Here is a 23,857-nt window from a genome sequence, read left to right on the forward strand (position 1 = left end):
GGTTATAGAGAAGATTAGTGTTAAGGTTACAGAAAGGCTAGTGTTAGGGTTACAGGGAGGGTTAGTGTTGGGGTTACAGGGAGGGTTAGTGTTGGGGTTACAGGGAGGGTTAGTGTTGGGGTTACAGGGAGGGTTAGTGTTGGGGTTACAGGGAGGGTTAGTGTTGGGGTTACAGGGAGGGTTAGTGTTAGGGTTATAGAGAAGATTAGTGTTAAGGTTACAGGGAGGGTTAGTGTTGGGGTTACAGAGAGCGTTGGTTTGAGAGTTATAGAGAAGATTAGTGTTAATGTTACAGGGAAGGGTAGTGTTGGCATTGCAGGGCAGGTTAGTTTGAGTACTATGAAGAAGTTTTCGTGTCACGGAGAGGAAGAAGGGGGAGATGCTGATGTAAACAAGCATTTCCCCATTCTTCCTAGTGACAGGACACTGATCACAGCTCCCTGTAATCGGAAGCTGTGATCACTGTAGTGTCACACACAGCCCACACCCCCTACAGTTAGAACACATCCCTAGGCACACTTAACCCCTTCAGCGCCACCTAGTGGCTAACCCCTAAACTGCCAGTGTCATTTTCACAGTTATAAGTGCATTTTTATAGGACTGATCGCTGTATAAATGTGAATGGTCCCAAAAATGTGTCAAAAGTGTCCAATGTATCCGCCATAAAGTCGCAGTCACGATAAAAATCGCAGATCACCGCCATTACTAGTAAAAAAAAAAAAGAATATATAATAAAAATGCCATACTGTTATGCCTATTTTGTAGACGCTATAATTTTTGCGCAAACCAATCAAAAAATATGCTTATTGCGTTTTGTTTTTTTTAACAAAAATATGTAAAAGAATACGTATCGGCCAAAACTGAGGAAAAAAAACGTTTTTTTATATTTTTTATATTTTTTGGGGGGGATATTTATTATAGCAAAAAGTAAAAAATATTGCTATTTTTTCAAAATTGTCGCTCTATTTTAACGTCTGGTGAAACAGTTCCCATGTCGCACAAGGCGCGTCACCAGATTTCCGTAAATAGCCGAGCTGCGAGTCGGCGCTATACGGCACCTGCGCCCGCCGTGTAGAGCTGACTGCGCAGGCGCCGCATAGCGCCGACTCGCAGCTCGACTATTTACGGAAATCTGGTGGCGCGCCTTGTGCGACATGGGAACTGTTTCACCAGACGTCAATCGTCTAACCCAGGGATAGGAGCGCCCAGTCCCGCGGGAATCAGAACCCGGAAGCCGGGGAGAAAATCGCAATATAACGGTATGTTAGCCAATCTTAAGTATGGACGTCGTTCCCACTTCGAAATTTGAATTTTTTGCGTAAGTCGTTCGCGAATAGGGCTGGACGTAATTTACGTTCACGTCGGAAAGCAATGACGTCCTTTGCGACGTCATTTGAAGCAATGCACACTGGGATATGTACACGGACGGCGCCGTTCGTAAATCACGTCAGGTCATCACATATTAGCATAAAACAGGCCCCCCTTTCCACATTTGAATTACGCGGGCCCCATTTACGCTACGCCGCCGCAACTTACGGAGCAAGTGCTTTGCTCCTGTAAGTTGTGGCAGCGTAGCGTAAATACGATATGCTGCGCATCTGTAAGAAGCTACGTGAATCTAGGCCCGTAGTGTGTGGACGCTGCATAAATTGAATAAAAATTGAATAAATAGACCTTAGTTTCCCTCTAAGCTTCGCTGGCTTTTTCCGCTTCCTCTGTCAACCCTTTCCCCATAAGCATGTCTGAAAGACCTGTAATTAGATTGTCAGCTTCTGTGACGAGAAGCTGATTTGGCTGCTGCGTTAATCTCTCCAGGCTCTCATTGTCTGGTGCGATGAGCGGCTTCCAGCAATATGCAGGTATTGGGCTCTCTTCCCAAACCTGAGCTGCCTCTCGGCCTCCTGGGATCCGCGCCCGAAAACAACGGACCTGAAAACTGGCATCTCTGCCTATTTAAAAATTCGAATGAGGAATTCGGAGGTGCCAAACAATGGAAAAGGACAAAGAGGGGGGGGGGCTTCACGTGGGCGATGTGGTGTAATATATGGGTGGGGGGGGGGGGCTTCACGTGGGCGATGTGGTGTAATATATGGGTGGGGGGGGGCTTCACGTGGGCGATGTGGTGTAATATATGGGTGGGGGTGGGCTTCACGTGGGCGATGTGGTGTAATATATGGGTGGGGGGGGGGGCTTCACGTGGGCGATGTGGTGTAATATATGGGTGGGGGGGGGCTTCACGTGGGCGATGTGGTGTAATATATGGGTGGGGGGGGGGCTTCACGTGGGCGATGTGGTGTAATATATGGGTGGAAGGGGGGGGGCTTCACGTGGGCGATGTGGTGTAATATATCCCCGCCAGCTGACGGAGATTTGTAAGCCTTATACGGCGATGCTGTGCTGTGCATTCTGTACATTTACAAGTCCTGGCGGCTCGTCAGGAAAACGGATTGGCTCGGCCGCCTCTGCCAACGCATTAGCTGGGCAAGCGGGGCCAGGCACACGTACCTGCGACAAAGCCGCGCCGGAAGCTTTGCTGTCAGTTTGGCCGCGCTTCCAAGCTTGCCTGTTGGAACGTGACGACAAGTCCCACCGTCCTGGATGGGGCTTCATAGAGTCCCGTCACTCTCCTACTACAATTAACCACTCAAGACCCGGACCTTTAGGCAGACCAGTTTTTTTGCGATTCGGCACTGCGTCGCTTTAACTGACAATCGCGCGGTCGTGCGACGTGGCTTCCAAACAAAATTGGCGACCTTTTTTTCTCCACAAATAGAGCTTTCTTTTGGTGGTATTTGATCACCTCTGCGGTTTTTATTTTTTGCGCTATAAACAAAAATAGAGCGACAATTTTGAAAAAAAGACAATATTTTGTACTTTTTGCTGTAATAAATATCCCCCAAAAATATATAAAACATTTTTTTTTCCTCAGTTTAGGCCGATACGTATTCTTCTACCTATTTTTGGTAAAAAAAATTGCAATAAGCGTTTATCGGTTGGTTTGCGCAAAATTTATAGTGTTTACAAAATTGGGAATAGTTTTATTGCATTTTTATTAATTATTTATTTTTTGCTACTAATGGCGGCGATCAGCGATTTTTTTCATGACTGCGACATTATGCCGGGACACATCGGACAATTCTGACACATTTTTGGGACCATTGTCATTTTCACAGCAAAAAATGCATTAAAAATGCATTGTTTACTGTGAAAATGACAATTGCAGTTTGGGAGTTAACCACAAGGGGGTGCTGAAGGGGTTAAGTGTGACCTAATCTGTGTTTCTAACTGTAGGGGGGCGGGGCTGGACATGTGACATCATTGATCGTGTTTCCCTATATCGGGGAACACACGATCAATGACAGCGCCACAACGAAGAACGGGGAAGCTGTGTTTACACACGGCTCTCCCTGTTCTTCAGCTCCGGGGACCGATCGCGGGACTCCAGCGGCGATTGGGTCCGCGGGCCACGGTCACGGAGCTTCGGACCAGGTCTTGGGCGCGTGACCCACGACTGGGCACGTACAGAGGACGTACAGGTACGTGCATGTGCCCAGCCGTGCCATTCTGCCGACGTATATCTGCAGGAGGCGGTCCTTAAGTGGTTAAAGGGAATGGGTCAAGTCAGCCTAATGCCCTGTACACACGACCGTTTTTTTTTCCGTCTGAATAAACTCGGATGGTTTTTCCGACGGAATTCCGCTCAAGCTGTCTTGCATACACACGGTCACACCAAATTCCGACCGTCAAGAACGCGGTGACGTACAACACTACGACAAGCCCAAAAAAAATGAAGTTCAATGCTTCCGAGCATGCGTCGACTAGATTCTGAGCATGCATGGTTTTTAGTTGGTCAGAATTCCATACAGACTAACGGATTTTCCGATGTTCTCTATCTAAGTCCGTCGGAATTTTGGACGGAAAAAGTCAGATTGGGCATACACACGGTTGGAAAATCCAATGAAAAGCTCCCATCGGAAAGCTGGAGTCCCGCGATCGGCCCCCGGAGCTGAAGAACGTGGAGAGCTGTGTGTAAACACACCTTCCCCGATCTTCAGTGTGGTGCTGTCATTGACCGTGTGTTCCCTGATATAGGGAAGCACGATCAATGACGTCACACGTCCAGCCCCGCCCCCCTACAGTTAGAAACACATATGAGGTCACACTTAACCCCTACAGCGCCCCCTAGTGGTTAACTCCCAAACTGCAACTGTCATTTTCACAGTAATCAGAGCATTTGTATAGCATTTTTTGCTTTGAAAATGACAGTTGTCCCAAAAATGTGTCAAAATTGTCCGAAGTGTCCGCCATAATGTCGCAGTCAGGAAAAAAATCGCTGATCGCCGCCATTAGTAGTAAAAAAAAAAATATTAATAAAAATGGAATAAAACTATCCACTATTTTGTAAACACTATAAATTTTGCGCAAACCAATCGATAAACGCTTATTGCGATTTTTTTTTTTTACCAAAAATATGTAGAGGAATACGTATCGGCCTAAACTGAGGAAAAAATTGTTTTTTTATATATTTGTGGGGGATATTTATTATAGCAAAAAAGTAAAAAATATTGAAATTTTTTCAAAATTGACGCTCTATTTTTGTTTATAGCGCAAAAAATAAAAACCGCAGAGGTGATCAAATACCACCAAAAGAAAGCTCTATTTGTGGGAAAAAAAGGACGCCAATTTTGTTTGGGAGCCACGTCGCACGACCGCGCAATTGTCTGTTAAAGCGACGCAGTGCCGATCCGCAAAACCTGGCCTGGGCATTTAGCTGCCTAAAGGGGCTTAAGTGGTTAATGGTAAAAGGTGGATATTTTCTGAAAAAGATTCTGTATATGGGAAAGTTTTTTTGGGCAGATTTCTAGAGTTACTGAATGTTCCACTTTAAGTGATATAGCATTTTGATAAATCGAGTCCTTGGGGTGTCTGCATATGCAGGTCCGTACTTCTAAGCTCGAAGCCCCCCCAATGTATCATCCTTGGGCACCTCCAAGAGGCCATTCTTCTACAAGAGGTTCGTAATGTTCCTCTGAAATGTTTTTAATGTTGCAATAACAGAAACGATCTTCCCTCCCCGGTGTGTCCCTAAGTTCCCTCTGATGGGGGTTTCTGCTTCCCCTAATGCCCCCGCTGGGTACGATCTGAGCGAGTGTTGAAGGCTCGGAGGGGCCATTGTAGAACATAGCCCAATCGATAACGTGTTAGCCTCCAGGCAGCCGAGCAGTCGTTCCCTTTTTAACCTCGGAGACTGAATCAAACTGCAGCTCTCTGGAAACATGACTGCTATCGATCGGCCTGAATGTTTTCCGACTGGGAGGGGGGGAGGGGGGGGGGGTGACCCTGTTAAGGCCTACAGTTAAAGGCAATTACTCCCTATGGGCTAGACTTTGCAGAGGGTTCAGTTTGATGTCTCAGCATGCTATCTGGAATGAGGAGACAGAGGGTTGATGGGGGGGGGGGGGCAGGACTCCTAGATGTGCTCCTTATCCGCAGTACTCTTTTTATTTTTTTCTAATATTGATTATGAGAAAGTCTCTCGCTTTCATGAACATTATCAAGGCATTTCTTTCTTCAGTGTCAGAGGAAGATAAAAACGGCGGGGGGGACCCTCGCATGATGAGAAACATTCTGGCCATCTTTGATGCAAGTTCCATACATATGGACAGCTGACCACTTGACCTAACTGGGGGTCTAGACAGGGCCGGTGCTACCACTAGGCAAACTAGGCAGCTGCCTAGGGTGCCCGGGCACTGGTGTTCCTACTCTCCTCTCTCTGCAGCAAGCTACTAAGTCTCAGCATCAGCAGGCAGCCGCCGCTCCGGTCGCACATAGTGTCAGAGGCTCAGCGGCAGCAGGGGACTGTGTCTGTGTCCCAACTCTCGAATGAATGGAAGCAAACAAGCATTTATTGATGGGCACTGGTAGGCTGCATTGATGGGCGCTGGTAGGCTGCATTTGATGGACGCTGGTGAGGCTGCATTGATGGTTCCTGATTCCTATACTGACCACTACAGTGACCTACCTGATTTCTAAACTGACCTACCTGATTCCTACACTGACCACTACACTGACCTACCTAATTCTTACACTGACCTACCTGATTCCTACACTGACCACTACACTGACCTGCATGATTCTTACACTGACCTACCTGATTCCTACACTGACCACTACACTGACCTGCCTGATTCTTACACTGACCACTACACTGACCTGCCTGATTCTTACACTGACCTGCCTGATTCTTACACTGACCTACCTGATTCCTACACTGACCTGCCTGATTCTTACACTGACATACCAGATTCCTACACTGACCACTACACTGACCTGCATGATTCTTACACTGACCACTACACTGACCTGCCTGATTCTTACACTGACCTACCTGATTCCTACACTGACCTACCTGATTCCTACACTGACCACTACACTGATCAGCCTGATTCTTACACTGACCTACCTGATTCCTACACTGACCTACCTGATTCCTACACTGACCACTACACTGACCTGCATGATTCTTACACTGACCTACCTGATTCTTACACTGACCACTACACTGACCTACCTGATTCCTACACTGACCTGCCTGATTCTTACACTGACCACTACACTGACCTACCTGATTCTTATACTGACCACTACACTGACCTGCATGATTCTTACACTGACCTACCTGATTCCTACACTGACCATTACACTGACCTGCATGATTCTTACACTGACCTCTACACTGACCTGCCTGATTCTTACACTGACCTACCTGATTCCTACACTGACCTACCTGATTCTTACACTGACCACTACACTGACCTGCATGATTCTTACACTGACCACTACACTGACCTGCATGATTCTTACACTGACCACTACACTGACCTACCTGATTCTTACACTGACCACTACACTGACCTACCTGATTCCTACACTGATCTACCTTATCCCTACACTGACCACTACACAGACCTACCTGATTCCCACACTGACCACTACACTGACCTACCTGATTCCTATACTGACCACTACACTGACCTACCTGAGTTCTATACTGACCACTACACTGACCTACCTGAGTTCTATACTGACCACTACCTCACACAGGCCGTCTGCACCAGAGGGATCATGGGGGACAGGATGGACTACAGGAGTCCCAGGGCAGGGGGCACTAACACAGCACACTTGGGGGGGGTACAGTAATGATTCTGTGCTCCCCCAAATGTTGCACCCGGGGAGAAAGTACCAGATGCCCCCCCTCCATGCCACTGCAGTCCAGGGACAGTGTCCTCAATCCGGGGACTGTCCCCGGAAACCGGGGATGTCTGGTCACCCTAAACTAGGGAGTCCAGGGGACTGAAGGGAATCTGTAAGTCTTGAAAGAGTGAGCCTTAGGTGCCAGGAGATCCCCCTGTCTAGGGGTCAGGAGGGGGCCTGTGCAACAAGATGCTGTAACTAAGGCTTAGTTAGTGATCCAGGGAGTTGTGTCTGCGGGAGGCGCCAAGAGCAGCAGTGCCGCTAAACCAGTATAAAAATATATATATATATATATATATATATATATATATATATATATATATATATATATATATATATATATTAAAAAATATATATATTTATATATATATATATATTCATATATACTGTGTATATAATATATAAATAAATAAATAAATATATATATATACACACAATATATGTCCATTTTCATAATATGTGACTGTTTAGAAATCTCATGTTATGTAACTTAACACAAACGGCTCAATTTCCAGTACCATCTCTCTGGACATGAACAATTCTCCATAGAGTCTTAAAGGGACGTCGGCGTGACACATTCGATTTAGCGGTCTTCTGGCGAGCGCGCTAATTTCATGTGTGACTGTGTTGTGTAGGGGAGCGTAGAATACGTTAACAACTTATTAAAACACGATAAGAAGATCAATTTACTTTTGCAACACTTGGTTTACCTTTAATTCGCCGGCGACCTCTGGTGCCCCTAATTCCAAATTTACGGTGCAGCGCGTGTCACGGTATGGATTATATATCCGCCGATGCGCTTGGTTTGCTCTGCAGGCTGCGTCGTCTATTATTTATCATATGAAACATGCCACTTTTTCCCCAAGGCACGGTACATTCGCTTTGAGAAAAGTCAAATTGCCGTGATCGTTTTGGGTACGGCAATAATATTAATAATAAAGGAAGATGATCTTATCATATCGGGATTTTTTTTTTTTAACCATTAGACTAATACAACCTTTGTGGATTTATTTAACCTCTTTTTTTTTGTTAATTCTCCTTTAACGGGATGTGGCAAGGGGCGTGTCCCGTGCCTACATATGTTTGCTAGCAGGTGTCCCTCATTCCCATGTCAAAATGTTGCGAGGTATGATGGTGGGAACCCCTCATAATGGGTACAGCAGGTGTACAGATCCAGGATCTCAGCACAGGGATGGTGGGAACCCCTCATGATGGGCACAGAAGTTGTACAGACCCGGGAACTTGGCATAAGGATGGTGGGAACCATTCATGAGGGCACAGCAGGTGTACAGACCCAGGAATCTGGCATAAGGATGGTGGGAACCCCTCCTAATGGGCAGAGCAGGTGTACAGATCCAGGATATCAGGACAGGGATGGTGGAAACCCCTCATAATAGGCAGAGCAGGTGTACAGATCCAGGATATCAGCACAGGGATGGTGGGAACCTCTCATAATGGGCACAGCAGTTGTACAGACCCGCAAACATGGCATAAGGATGGTGGGAACCCCTTATGATGGGCACAGCAGGTGTACAGACCTAGAAATCTGGCATAAGGATGGTGGGAACCCCTCATAATGTGCACAGCAGGTGTACAGATCCAGGATCTCAGCACAAGGATGGTGGGAACCCCTCATGATGGGCACAGACGTTGTACAGACCTGGGAACTTGGCATTAGGATGGTGGGAACCCCTCATGATGGGCACAGCAGTTGTACAGACCCAGGAACTTGGCATACGAATGGTGGGAACCCCTCATGATGGGCACAGCAGGTGTATAGACCCAGAAATCTGGCATAAGGATGGTGGGAACCCCTCCTAATTGGCAGAGCAGGTGTTCAGATCCAGGATCTCAGCACAGGGATGGTGGGAACCCCTCATGATGGGCACAGCAGTTGTACAGACCCCAGGAATCTGGCATAAGGATGGTGGGAACCCCTCATGATGGGCACAGAAGTTGTACAGACCCGGGAACTTGGCATAAGGATGGTGGGAACCCCTCATGATGGGCACAGCAGGTGTACAGACCCAGGAATCTGGCATAAGGATGGTGGGAACCCCTCATGATGGGCACAGCAGGTGTACAGACCCAGGAATCTGGCATAAGGATGATGGGAACCCCTCATAATGTGCAGAGCAAGTGTACAGATCCAGGATCTCAGCACAGGGATGGTGGGAACCTCTCATAATGGGCACAGCAGGTGTGCAGACCCTAGATAGATAGATAGATGACTACTGTACATGGCTGAAGATTGGGAGGTTCTGCGCTCGCTCTGATAGCTCTGGAAGTCTCCGGTTCCCTTGCTGTGATTTCCGGCATCTCATTCCTGAATTATAGAACATTTCACATCCTTCTATTATTAATCAAAATTCATCATTAATATTCATTACAATGTCAGCCTGTTTTAATGAAAAAAAAAAAAAAAAACGGCATAATTGACCCTTCCATTTTTCTTCTTTAATTACAGCCGTGCAGTCTCGTTTCCTCCAGGAGCCAGCCGACCAGACGGTGGTGGCGGGGCAAAAAGTGGTTTTGTCGTGCGTGGTGCTGAATTACTCCGGAATCGTGCAATGGACGAAAGACGGCCTGGCCCTGGGACTGGGGAACCTAAAGAGTAAGATTTCTGTTCTTCTTTCTATTGTGTGTCCCTGGGGGGGGGGGGGGGGGGGGGGGCTATTCAATAAAGCAAAGGGCAAAGTGTAGTGATCTACAGACGGGAGACAATCACAATTCATTCTCATTTGGCTTTCTCATTAAAAATTGATTGGCTGGTGGGTAGCAACATTTTTTTTGTCATCGCACTTTAGACTGCGTTGTCATCTTATTCAAAAGCATTGCAACCAGTGGTGGCTAGTGCTCAATATTTTGGGGAGGCGGCAAACAAACCTCCCCTCCTCACTTGCACCACTACCACCATTAATATGCTATTGTCACACAACTGGGTGGGCTCAGGGCACAGTTTTCTGCGCCCCAAGCCCACCCTTTTTTGAAGCCAATTAGAGCCTCGGGTTCCAATCATGTGCTTCAAAAAAAACAAAACACGTTGAAATTCATGTGTCCCGTGCCCTGCATGGAAATTAGGGTCCGGGCGCATGGATTTGGGGGGGGGGGGGCAGCGCCCTGCATGGTAGGGCTGCCACTGATTGCAACGCTTATGGATGCCATATCATCTAGAGTTCTTATGCTGTACCATTGATACCACTGATGGGACACTATTCCTCCCATTGATACCAATGATGGAGCACTATTCCTCCCACTGACACCAATGATGGGGCACTATTCCTCCCACTGACACCAATGATGGAGCACTATTCTTCTCACTGATACCAATAATGGGACACTATTCATCCCACTGACACCAATGATAGGGTACTATTCCTCCAACTGACACCAATGTAGGGGCACTATTCCGCCCTTTGATACCAATGATGGACACTATTCCTCCCACTGACACCAATGATGGACACTATTACTTTCACTGACACCAATGATGGGACAATATTCCTCCCACTGATACCAATGATGGGACACTATTCCACCCACTGATACCAATGATGGGACACTATTCCTCCCACTGATACCAATAATGGGACACTATTCCTCCCACTGATACCAATGATGGGGCACTATTCATCCCAATGACACCAATGATGGGGTACTATTCCTCCCACTGACACCAATGTAGGGGCACTATTCCTCCCACTGACACCAATGATGGTACACTATTCCTCCCACTGATACCAATGATGGACACTATTCCTCCCACTGATACCAATGATGGGACACTATTCCTCCCACTGATACCAATGATGGGACACTATTCCTCCCACTGATACCAATGATGGGACACTATTCCTCCGACTGATACCAATGATAAACACTATTCCTCCCACCGACACCAATGATGGGACACTATTCCTCCCACTGATACCAATGATGGGACACTATTCCTCCCACTGACACCAATGATGGACACTATTCCTCCCACTGATACCAATGAGGGGACACTATTCCTCCCACTGATACCAATGATAAACACTATTCCTCCCACCTACACCAATGATGGGACACTATTCCTCCCACTGATACCAATGATGGGACACTATTCCTCCCACTGATACCAATGATGGGACACTTTCCCTCCGACTGATACCAATGATGGGACAGTTTTCCCCCCACTGATAACAATGATGGGACACTATTCCTCCCACTGATACCAATGATGGGACACTACTTTTCTCCTAATACTAATCCTCCCATTGACGCCAGGACACTTTTTTACTACTACTGGCCACAGTCCAGCCCCCCCTTATGTCTGAAGGACCATACACTGGCCCTTTTTTTAGAAAGTTTGGAGGCCCCTGAAGTAGAGTATAGCCGCTGAAACGAGCTGGCTTTTATACACAATTGTACAATATACCTTTTAGACACTTTAATTCTCGATTTACCGATCTCAACCCAAGGTTAATTATGGACCACCGTTGGAGTGTGAAGGTTCCTGCCCAATATTCTTCACAGTCGCACTGCCATCTTGGATGGAATCCTTCGTCCAAGCCTAAAGTTTTTAGCGCCTTCAACCCAATCTTTGAAATTTTTGACTGAGCTGTGTGTTCTACTCACAGGCGTCTCTAAAATCAGCTTTTAGATACTTCTCAGTCCATGGGCTGCCTTGCTGACTACACTTGGAAATGATTAAACGAAACAGGGAAGAAGGCTGGGGATGCCTTTGAAGATGGCAACAATATATCAGCCAGCCAACTGTTGGAACAATTTTTTCGGCTTTATTTTGTGTGTGGCACCATATAAAGGTTCCCATTTGCTGCCCATGAAGGTAACATCCAACATTCCCTTACACAACCCATTGCAAACCAACAATACCCTCCCAGCGACGGGTTATTTGTCCCGCGTGTGGGCTGATTGCTGACGTCACCCTATAGACCGGCTTTCCTCGCAAGCCCCCGTTACCTATCTGCCACATCTGGATAGGCTGTTTAAATCTTCTGCATCCATCCATCGTAGGCCTCTGCCACCGCTCTGGAAACTACAGGCAGCAATTTATTCCCCAGCCTCGCAGGGCCGGCCCGGATTCTGCTGACTAACCAGGATCCCTGCAAATACTTCATTTTGTTGGCATTCTGTCCACACATTGATGGATGTCAAGGAGGGCCTGGCTGCTCAAAGCTGAGGAGGTGGCCAACGGGGATAGCAGATAAAAGGAGTGGGTCAGACACTGGGGGGGGGCCTGGCCGATCACTGCCAACTTAATAGGACACTTGAGGCGTCCATTCTTGTTTCACGATCAACGTCACAGTAAAAGAAAATAATAGTCAAAATCTGCTTCTGAGGGCACCATTTTTGCTGTCAAGTTTTGCTGAGGCTTTTTCTGATTGGTACATTTGGAAAATTATTTATTTACCTGCCCATTAAGTGTGTCCAGGGACAAGGCGAGGTGGGCAGGAGGGGCGGCTGCCCTGGGCATTGTGATTTAATGCGAGGTAGGAGGGAACCGTGAGGAGATTGAGGAGGACAACCATCAGACATTTTTTGGCCCCTTACACAGCTTTAGGCCTCGACCCCAACATTCCCCAGGGCCCGCCCAGTGGTCGTCCCTCTCTCCAGCCGGGGGGGGGGGGGGTGGAAAGTGAAAGCATCATCTCTCCTCTCCTCTCCTCTCTCCAGCCACAAGCTGAGAACCAAAATACCCAAACAGTGACTTCTTCTGATTGGATATAGTCTGGGCTTTTTTCTCAGAGAATAGGTGCAGAAACTCCCTACTTCCGAGTCACCTGTTGTGTCCACCCCCTACCCACCACCAAAAAACATTCATTGATTCCACCCCCTACCCACCTCTGAGCACCATTCCTTGATTCCACACCCTACCCACCTCTGAGCACCCTTCCTTGGTTCCACCCCCTACCCACCTCTGAGCACCATTGCTTGGTTCCACCCCCTACCCACCTCCGAGCACCATTCCTTGATTCCACACCCTACCCACCTCTGAGCACCCTTCCTTGGTTTCACCCCCTACCCACCTCTGAGCACCATTGCTTGGTTCCACCCCCTAACCACCTCCGAGCACCATTGCTTGGTTGCACCCCCCTACCCACCTCTAAGCACCATTGCTTGGTTGCACCCCCTACCCACCTCTGAGCACCATTCCTTGATTCCACACCCTACCCACCTCTGAGCACCCTTCCTTGGTTCCACCCCCTACCCACCTCTGAGCACCCTTCCTTGGTTCCACCCCCTACCCACCTCTGAGCACCATTGCTTGATTCCAACCCCTACCCACCTCTGAGCACCATTCTTTGATTCCAACCCCTACCCACCTCTGAGCACCATTGCCTGGTTCCACCCCCTACCCACCTCTGAGCACCCTTCCTTGATTCCACCCCCTACCCACCTCTGAGCACCATTCCTTGATTCCACCCCCTACCCACCTCTGAGCTCCATTCCTTGGTTCCACCCCCTACCCACCTCTGAGCACCATTGCTTGGTTCCACCCACTACCCACCTCTGAGCACCATTCCTTGATTCCACCCCCTACCCACCTCCGAGCACCATTCTTTGGTTCCACTCCCTACCCACCTCTGAGCACCATTCCTTGGTTCCACCCCCTAGCCAAGTACAGTAAGTATCAATTTGTGGTGCTAAGTAATTTGTATATGATAGAAAGTAAAATAGATCCCCTGTAGCCAGCAACAATGGGGCTCCCCCAGCAACAATAGACTCTAAACAGCTAGCAACAATCGACCCCTCCCTCAACAGTTGATGTCTCCCATCAACGATTGTCTCCCAGTAGCATAAGAGCCCCCCGGCAACAATAGATCCCCTACCAGCGACAACTGACCTCCCCAGCAACAATAGACCCTCCCCGGTAAAAATAAATCCCCTCCAGCAACAATAGATCCCCCAGCAGCCAGCATTAATAGACCCTCCAGTACACCCCAGCACCCCTTTGCCATTACATACATTTAAAGCTGGAGGTGCCGGAACTGCATTCCCTGCTGAAAAAAAGCCCTGGATATATGACAATAAACAATTTGTGAGTTTATCGTTGACGTGAGCGTATAAAAATTTGGTGAACATCTGAAGCCACCAATGAACAGGTATTGCTGCATTGTTTCACCCGAGTTTCTAGTCTACATTATTTTGACTTGTGTAGGAGCATCCACAAGCCCCAGAGGGGAATTTCCCACGCCTTCTGTTTCACTTTGAAAATGTTTCCCACATGAAAGCTTTGGAGGTGTCGCCTCAGTTAGGGGTATTCCTGACGTCCTCCCAAAGGGAGTTTCGCCTAAACATCCCGTCTGACTCATAGCTTTGAGTAAACACTCAGAATGCTGGTGGACCCAACTGTATTCTGAGTCCACCCATCAACCTACGCCAACAGACAGGAGGGGGACTTTCTGACTATTCACTTAAATTCATTGGTGTGCCACGTGGATGGGCAAAAATGGTCATACAATGATCATTTCAAGGGTTCCACTGGCGTAAAAGGTTGAGAAATCTTGATTTAAGGGCTTGTTAACTCCATCCCTGTGGGTCGTTGCAGAATTGCCCAATGAAGGAACAAGGCCATTTGCATGAGGTCCTATGGCTTCAGGTGTCGCCTTGGTTAGGGGTATTCCTGACGTCCTCCCAAAGGGCGTCTCGTGTAAACATCCCGTCTAAATCATAGCTTTGAGTAAACACAACGAATGCTGGTGGACCCAACCGTGTTCTGAGCCCACCCATCAACCTACGCCAACAGACAGAAGCGGGGCCATTGACAAGAAAGCTTCCTAAGTATTCACTTAAATTCATTGGTGTGCCATGTGGATGGGCAAAAATGGTCATACGATGACTAAGCTGGCCAGAACTGTGATCGACAAGCTCATGGCCAACCGAGAGCCTGTAGGACATGCTCCTGATTACATCATCACTGTGCAACCAATCACAGTAGAGTATAATACGTAGCCTGCCCTAATTGGCTTCCGGAGTCCTGCCCTATTGGCCTTCCTGAGTATTAACTTGAATTCGTTGGGGTGGCGCGTGGATGGGCAGAAATGGTCATACGATGACTAAGCTGGCCAGAACTGTGACCGACAAGCTCATGGCCAACCAGGAGCCTGAAGGACATGCTCCTGATTACATCATCACTGTGCAATCAATCACAGTGGAGTATAATATGTAGCCTGCCCTAATTGGCTTCCGGAGTCCTGCCCTATTGGCCTTCCTGAGTATTAACTTGAATTCGTTGGGGTGGCGCGTGGATGGGCAGAAATGGTCATACGATGGCTAAGCTGGCCAGAACTGTGATCGATAAGCTCATGGCCAGTTGGGAAACGGTAGGACAGGTTCCTGATTTTATCATCACTGTACAGCCAATAACAGTGGAGTATAATCCGGAGCCTGCCCCACTGGCTTCCGGAGTCCTGCCCTATTGGCCTTCCTGATTATTAACTTAAATTCATTTGGGTGGTGTGTGGATGGGCAGAAATGGTCATACGATGGCTAAGCTGGCCAGAACTGTTACCGATACGCTCATGGCCAGTTGGGAGACGGTAGCACAGGTTCCTGATTCCATCATCACTGTGCAGCCAATCACGGTGGAGTATAATACGGAGCCTGCCCTAATGGCTTCCGGAGTCCTGTCCTAATGGCCTTGCTGAATAATCACTTGAATTGGCCCACTTGAATGGCCAGCGGCAAGGTTTAAAAAAACATTGTTATACGTTGTAACAACACAATTGCACTGCCACTCTAGAAAGCCGCCCCAACATGTTACGCCCCCTTTAAGCTGGCCATCACTCTGAAGGCCATTAGGACAGGCTCCCGGTTATATTCCACTGTGATTGGCTGCAGAGTGGTGATGTAATAAGGAGACTGTCCTACTGGCCCCCCTAAGGGCGCATTCACACTCAGTGGTGGCTGGTGCCTACAATTTTTTGGGGGGGCGGCACAACCAACACAACACCCCCCCCCCCTGGTGAGAGACACAGCCAGCGGCGATCATCCTGCAGCACCCCCCCCCTCCCCAGACACTAGCACATCCAGCGTTGAGCAACACCCCCCCACCCCCCAGCAGGAGACACAGCCAGCGGCGATCATCCTGCAGCACCCCCCCCCCCCCCTCCCCAGACACTGGCACATCCAGTGGCGAGCAAACCCCCCCGGACACAGGAGCCAGCGGCGATCACCTTACCTAGTGGAGGCAGACACGGAGGCAGGGACCGCTCCAGTGAGGACACGGGCTTTCTCCTTCCGGCCGATTGGAAGCCAGAAGTGTGTCCTGAGACACGATTGGCCAGGGAGTCATAAGACTCCCTGGTCAATAGGGGCTTCCTGATTAGCCGGGAGGAAAATGTGGCAGAATAGCCAATATTCATTCGCTATTCTCACACAACTGGGTGGGATCAGGGCGCACTCCCTGCGCCCCGAGCCCACCCTACTTTGAAGCCTATTAGAGCCTCTGGTCCCCACCGGTCCCCGCAATTGTAATTCATGCGTCCGACATCCTGAAAGGGGCCGGCACATGGATAGAGAGGGTGGCTGCGGTGTTGGGGGGGGGGTGGTTACAATGCACGGGCCGCCACTGTATTACACTAGTGGTTGAGGGGCAGTAGAACCTCATGCTTGAGCTGCATTTTTACTGGCCTCCAACCGCTCCCCTTTAGCTTTATAGTCAGCAGTAGTGGGGGGGTCGGTAAATAAGCTGAGGCAGGAATTAAGCCCCCCCCCCACCGTTGCTTTCAGTGGGCATCGAGCCCAACGAAGGTGACCTATTTAAGAGAAGGGGGTGGTTCTGCAAGCGCCCCACCTCCCTGGTTTGTTGGAAATGATTGGCCCTGATTGGCTGCACTATCACTTACGACGTACTAAAATGACCCACACTAATGTTTGAGAGGCCACTTTAGCATGCCGGTCAGCATTATCAGGTTTACTACTACTGGCACGTCGATACGTCCTCAGTTACTGGCACCATGGCGGAACACTTGTCGCGGGCAGGATGGCGAGGGGTTTGGGTGAACGGCCAGGTTGACAAGACTATTAAATGGGCGATAAAATCTCAAAACGGTTCCTCACGCCAGATCTCACACTATCTGGTAGACGTCAGTTGAATGTAAAACGTCGTCCATTGTGAACGCCTGTTTTCCGGACGTCTGAAGGATTGTTCTGTCCCCGGGCAGTCACCCTGGATTGTATGTCAGACTAGAACAACAGCATCACCTATGGGAGCCGAGGGGAACTGCAACCCGTGAGAGCAGATACAGGAGAGATGAACTCTGGACAGATATATATATATATATATACAGTATAAATATATATATATATATAACATCTGCTACAATGGAGTGTTCCTTTAAAAGAATGGGAGAGGGAGGGGCAGTACTTTTGGGCCAATTATCTGCTTTGCATTCACATGCTTACCCCAAGAGAAAAGAAAGCAGCGAGAAGACCCAATCAGCCTTCTGCTGTTTTTTAACTGTCCAATCACAGGCTGGGGGGCGGGGAGGTGACCAGACTTTGTTGTGTAACTGTAGCAGAAAAAAGTCTGGTCACCAGGCTGGCTGGCAGTGTAAATCACAGGACTGGATGGACAAAGATACAAATCCAGCTCTCGTATATGTTGTATTTAACCTGAAATTTTAGAATTTTGTGCAAATTCCGTTTTATTTTATTTTTTTTCCTTTCTCTGTAGTCTGGCCTCGCTATCAAGTGGTGGGAAACGTGGATTCCGGCCAGTACAACCTGGAGATCACCAACGCCAGCATCTACGATGACGCCAACTTTGAGTGCCAAGCGACGGAGGCCGCCCTACGGTCCAAAGGAGCCAAGCTGACCGTGCTGAGTAAGGATTTCATTATTCCTATTGATATTGATTTATTGGTACTCATCTATTGGTATTGATTCTGATGTATTGGTATTAATGTATTGTTATTGATGCTGATATATTGGTATTGATACAGTTTTTTTATATTGATGCATGGGTATTTGTTAATGGTGTCTTGGTACTGATTTATTGGTATTGATAAATTGGTACTGATTTATTGACTTTAATGTATTGGTATTGATGTATTGGTACTGATTCTGATGTTTTGGTACTGATGTATTGATATTAATACTGATGTATTGTTATTGATGTATTAGTAATGATGTATTGGTATTGATGAATTGGTACTGATGTATTGAATTTAATGTATTGGTATTGGTACTGATGTATTGGTATTGATACTGATGTATTGATATTGATACTGATGTATTGTTATTGATATATTAGTATTGATGTATTGGTATTGATACTGATGTATTGGTACTGATGTATTGTTATTGATATATTCGTACTGATGTATTGGTATTGATACTGATGTATTGTTATTGATATATTAGTACTGATGTATTGGTATTGATGAGTTGGTACTGATGTATTGACTTTAATGTATTGTATTGGGACAGTATTGGTATTGCTACTGATGTATTGGTATTGATGTACTGTATTGGTACTGATATGTTGATATTGGTACTGATGTATTGGTATTGATACTGATGTATTGTTATTGATGTATTAGTACTGATGTATTGCTATTGATGTACTGTATTATTGTTGGTATTGATGTATTGGTATTATTGTATTGGAGATGATGTATAGGTATTGGTGTATTGGTATTGATGTATTGGTATTTGTATTGATACTGATGTGTTGGTACTGATGTGTTGGTTTTGATGTATTGGTATGGGTACGGATGTATTTGTATTGGTATTGATGTATGGGTATTAATGTATTTGAATTGATGTATAGGTATTGGTATCAATATTGATACTGATGTGTTGGTACTGATGTATTGGTATTGATGTATGGGTATTAATATATTGGAATTTATGTATTGATACTGATGTATTGGTATTTATGTATTGGTACTGATGTATTGGTCTTGATACTGATGTATTGGTACTGATGTATTGCTATTGTTATTGATACTGATATATTGGTATTGATACTGATATATTGGTATTGGTTCTGATGTATTGATGCATTGGTACTAATACTGAAGTTAGAAGCTGATTGGCTGCCATGCACATCTGCACCAAATTCTAAGTGCTCCAGTTTTAGTAAATCTCCCTCTTAGTGCCATCTAGTGGCAAAAAGCAGTATTTCCACATTAAAAGCATTTGGCCAGCACAGAAAATCGCTTAAAGCGGAGGTTCACCCTAAAAGAACTATGTACCATCCCATCCAGCATACTTGCGTCAGCTACAGTATGCTTTTTTTTTCCGCTGTATTTACCGTTTAATCGTTCGGTTTCTTTTCAGACTCCCGCGGGGAATAGGCGTTCCTATGAAGAGGGGAACATGATTGACGTGCGGCTATGGTGCGTCACGCGTTCCTAAAATAACCAAAATAGGACTTGGCTGTATACGGCGCCTCCACAGTCAGCTCCTAGTCTGTGCGCAGGCGCCATATATCGCCGTGAAGAGCCGAGTCCTAGTCCAGCTTTTTTCGGAACGCGTGACGCGCCATAGCCGGACGTCAATCATGTTCCCCTCTTCATAGGAACGCCTACTCCCCGCGGGAGTCTGAAAAGAAACCGAACGATTAAACGGTAAATACAGCGCAAAAAAAAGAAAAAAAGCATACTGTAGCTGACGCAAGTATGCTGGATGGGATGGTACATAGATGTTTTTTAGGGTGCACCTCCGCTTTAATAACATTTGTTCTTTTTGCATTTGGCCAATGAATGGTGCTGGGTATCATGGGAAATATAATACTTAGGGGGGGTTTTGTACATTGGATATTTGTGGGATTTTTTAGGTGCATATTAAATCAATAGAAAAAAATGATTAAAAGATATAAATTTTATAAATACATAAAACAACACAATTGCATTAGAAAAGACTCATACTGTACAGTCCTTAAAAGTACAGCACAATGGTGTGGCTCCCAACATATTTCGCCCTAAAATGGGGCTTCCTCAGGAGACGCTGTCCAAATGAATATCAGAGCCTTCCCAATATATATTACAATTGATAATGGTTCAGGGGGTCAGGCAGACAACAAAAGACCAGACTGCAGGCAATCACAGGAGGCATAAAAGGATGTTTCAGACGAGTTCCAATTTTTTTTTTTTGACGAGCCCCCAATTGTTTTTTCGGACAAGCCCCCAATTGTTTTTTCGGACGAACCCCCAATTGTTTTTTGGACCAGCCCCCAATTGTTTTTTGGACCAGCCCCCAATTGTTTTTCGGACGAGCCCCCAATTGTTTTTCGGACGAGCCCCCAATTGTTTTTCGGACGAGCCCCCAATTGTTTTTTGGACGAGCCCCCAATTGTTTTTTGGACCAGCCCCCAATTGTTTTTTGGACCAGCCCCCAATTGTTTTTCGGACGAGCCCTCAATTGTTTTGCTTGCGTCTATCTAGTTTAACAAATGCAACACAAAGGACCAGAGAGGCTAGTTTGCAAAAAAGATGAACATGAGGATGAGAGACTCCTATTTGGGGACACTCAGCACATGATCTGAGGTCCTGTAAGGAATATGTGTTTCTTCTCGTGGTTTCCACCTTTTTTCAATATCAAACGGAAAACACAACATTTGGCCAGCAGATGGTGCGAAGTATCCTGGGAAATAGTGCCATCTAGTGGCAAAAAAGCAATATTTCCACTTTAAATCCATGAAAAGCATTTGTCCAGCACAGGAAAAAGCCTAAGAACATGTTTATTTTTTTGTTTGTTTTTTTGCACAGAACAAATGTGCATGCACTTTCACTTGGCGAATAATTTATAAATATACCTCTTAAATTAATTTTATAAGAAAAAAAAATATGTTTAATGATGCATAAATGTGGGCCTATTAGATCTGGCATCTTGCATAAGCCCGGCGGTGACGGGTTCTCTTTAATCAGTCGATGCCTGGTACAAAACCTTGCTGGGTTCTCACACTGTGGAGTTTATACAGAGGAGGTGCAGCCTCCCCTATGCGGAATGTTTATATGCCATTGTTGGGAGCAGCGGCGGCGGACTTGCAGCGACCTGTTAGCAGGTAATCAGCAGCCAGCCAGGCAGGGCGAGCTCGGAGTGCGTGTCCTCCACATTACAATGGAAGGATAGAGAAGGGAGACAATTGCGCTCTTGTGAAAGCTTTCTCCTGCGTGAAATCCCTTGATTTTGTTTTCTCACCTATTTGGCTCCGAGCAAGTCCCAGCAGCCAGGAGTCTAATTACCGGCACCTCGCTGCCCTGCGTGATACTAATGAAGGCAGCGCTTACCGCTCCCAACTACGGCTCCTCCGCCGCACTGCCCTCCTTATAGATGTGCCTGGTGATCCCGGGCCGCATACTAAGAGGTCTATGGAGGGCCAAGGACTATGGAATAGGCAGACCCCCCCCCCAAAAAAAATTTATAATATAAATATATATATACACAGTATCTCACAAAAGTAAGTACACCCCTTACATTTTTGTAAATATTTCCTTCTATCTTTTCATGTGACAACACTGAAGAAATGACACTTTGTATCTACAATGTTGTGTAGTGAGTGTACAGCTTGTATAACAGTGTACATTTTCTGTCCCCTCAAAATAACTCAACACACAGCCATTAATGTCCAACAAAAGTGAGTACACCTCTAAGTGAAAATGTCCAAATTGGGCCCAAAGTGTCAATACTTTGTGTGACCGTCATTATTTTCCAGCACTGCCTTGACCCTCTTGGGCATGGAGATCATCAGAGCTTCACATGTCGCCACTGGAGTCTTCCCCTCCTCCATGATGACATCACAGAGCTGGTGGATGTTGGAGATCTTGCGCTCCCCCACCTTCTGTTTGAGGAGTCCCACAGATGCTCAATAGGGTTTAGGTCTGGAGACATGCTTGGCCAGTCCATCACCTTTACCCTCAGCTTCTTTAGCAAGGCAGTGGTCATCTTGGAGGTGTGTTTGGGGTGGTTATCATGCTGGAATACTGCCCTGCGGTCCAGTCTCTGAAGGGAGGGGCTCATGCTCCGCTTCAGTATGTCACAGTACATGTTGGCATTCATGGTTCCCTCAATGATCTGTAGCCCCCCAGTGCCGGCAGCACTCATGCAGCCCCAGATCATGACACTCCCACCACCATGCTTGACTGTAGACAAGACACACTTGTCTTTGTCCTCCTCACCTGGTTGCCGCCACACACGCCTGACACCATCTGACACCAAATAAAGTTTATCTTGGTCTCATCAGACCACCAGATGGAGCTGATGATCATAGTAAAGAAGTATCATCAGCTCCATCTAGTGACCACATAATGGGGTATTTTTCTCATTTACTGTATTTTATACACAGGTGGTAAAAACAGGCATTTCGGAATAGGCCTAATGTTTACCACCCTTCAATTGGCCATGGAAAGCCTAAAGGGACAAACATATACAGATTTAGAGCCAAAAACGCACAGTTGTGAAACCATTGTGAATCAGGAAAATATCACAATATGGCCACTAAATGGATGGAGCCAACGATCATAGTAAAAAATACTCAGGTGCAAAATACAGAAATTTGGCCACTAGATGGCGCCAACGATCATAGTAAAAAATACTCAGTTACAAAATACAGCAATATGGACACTAGATGGAACCAACGACAATAGTAAAAAAATACTCAGTTACAGCAGGGTTTGACAAATTTGCTTGGAATCTAGGAACCAGCTAAAAAAGTTAGGAGCCAGAAAACGTGCCCCGTCCCGACGAGCTTGCGCGCAGAAGTGAACGCATACGTGAGCAGGGCCCGCATATGTAAACGGTGTTCAAACCACACATGTGAGGTATCGGCGCAATTGGTAGAGCGAGAGCAATAATTCTAGCCCTAGACCTCCTCTGTAACTCAAAACATGCAACCTGTAGATTTTTTTAAACGTCGCATATGGAGATTTTAAAGGGTAAAAGTTTGTCGGCATTCCACGAGCGGACGCAATTTTGAAGCGTGACATGTTGGGTATCAATTTACTCGGCGTAACATTATCTTTCACAATATTAAAAAAAAATTGGGATAACTTTACTGTTGTCTTATTTTTTGATTGAAAAAAGTGTATTTTTTCCCCAAAAAAAAAGTGTGCTTGTAAGGCCGCTGCGCAAATACTGCGTGACAGTATTGAGATGATCTCCATTTTATTCTCTAGGGTGTTAGAATAAAAAATATATACAATGTTAGGGGGTTCTAATTAGAGGGAAGAATATGGAAGTGAGAAATTACACATTACACATGCTGTTTTACTTGTAATGCCAACGGCCACCACCAGATGGCGCAGGTCACAGAAGGAAGATTGGCACTTCACAAGGCCGCAAAGCTGCGGCCTCAATTACCGGCCGTCGCGGGCCCGCCGCGATCGCGTGGCGGGGGAGGTGGGGGCGCACGGGGGCATTAGTTCGCATGTGCAGCGCTATATAAGTTTTTCACTCACTCACTCACGTGGCCTCAATTACCGGCGGCCGCGGGCGCCAGGTCACAATTTCTTGTCGCAATTGCGACCTGGTGCCCGGATTTTGTCGAGCCCTGAGTTACAGAATACTGCAATATTGACACTAGATGGAGCCAACGATCATAGTAAAAAATACTCAGTGCTCTGACTCAACTACAAGGCCCGAAACTTTG

At 46.7% G+C, this 23,857-nt stretch overlaps 1 protein-coding gene across 2 annotated transcripts in view; it reads left to right on the forward strand.

Moving 5' to 3' along the window:
- The window catches only part of KIRREL1 (kirre like nephrin family adhesion molecule 1), a 292,257-nt gene that overhangs the window by 203,369 nt on the left and 65,031 nt on the right, over positions 1 to 23,857 (forward strand). For both annotated transcript variants that reach the window (XM_040332857.1, XM_040332858.1), the window contains exons 2-3: positions 9,722 to 9,868; positions 17,939 to 18,088. In XM_040332857.1, the coding sequence (XP_040188791.1) occupies positions 9,722 to 9,868; positions 17,939 to 18,088 (297 nt within the window). The remainder of the gene's footprint in view (positions 1 to 9,721; positions 9,869 to 17,938; positions 18,089 to 23,857) is intronic.

Source organism: Rana temporaria, chromosome 13 (genome assembly GCF_905171775.1).
Source record: "Rana temporaria chromosome 13, aRanTem1.1, whole genome shotgun sequence".
NCBI classification, from domain to species: Eukaryota; Metazoa; Chordata; class Amphibia; order Anura; family Ranidae; genus Rana; species Rana temporaria.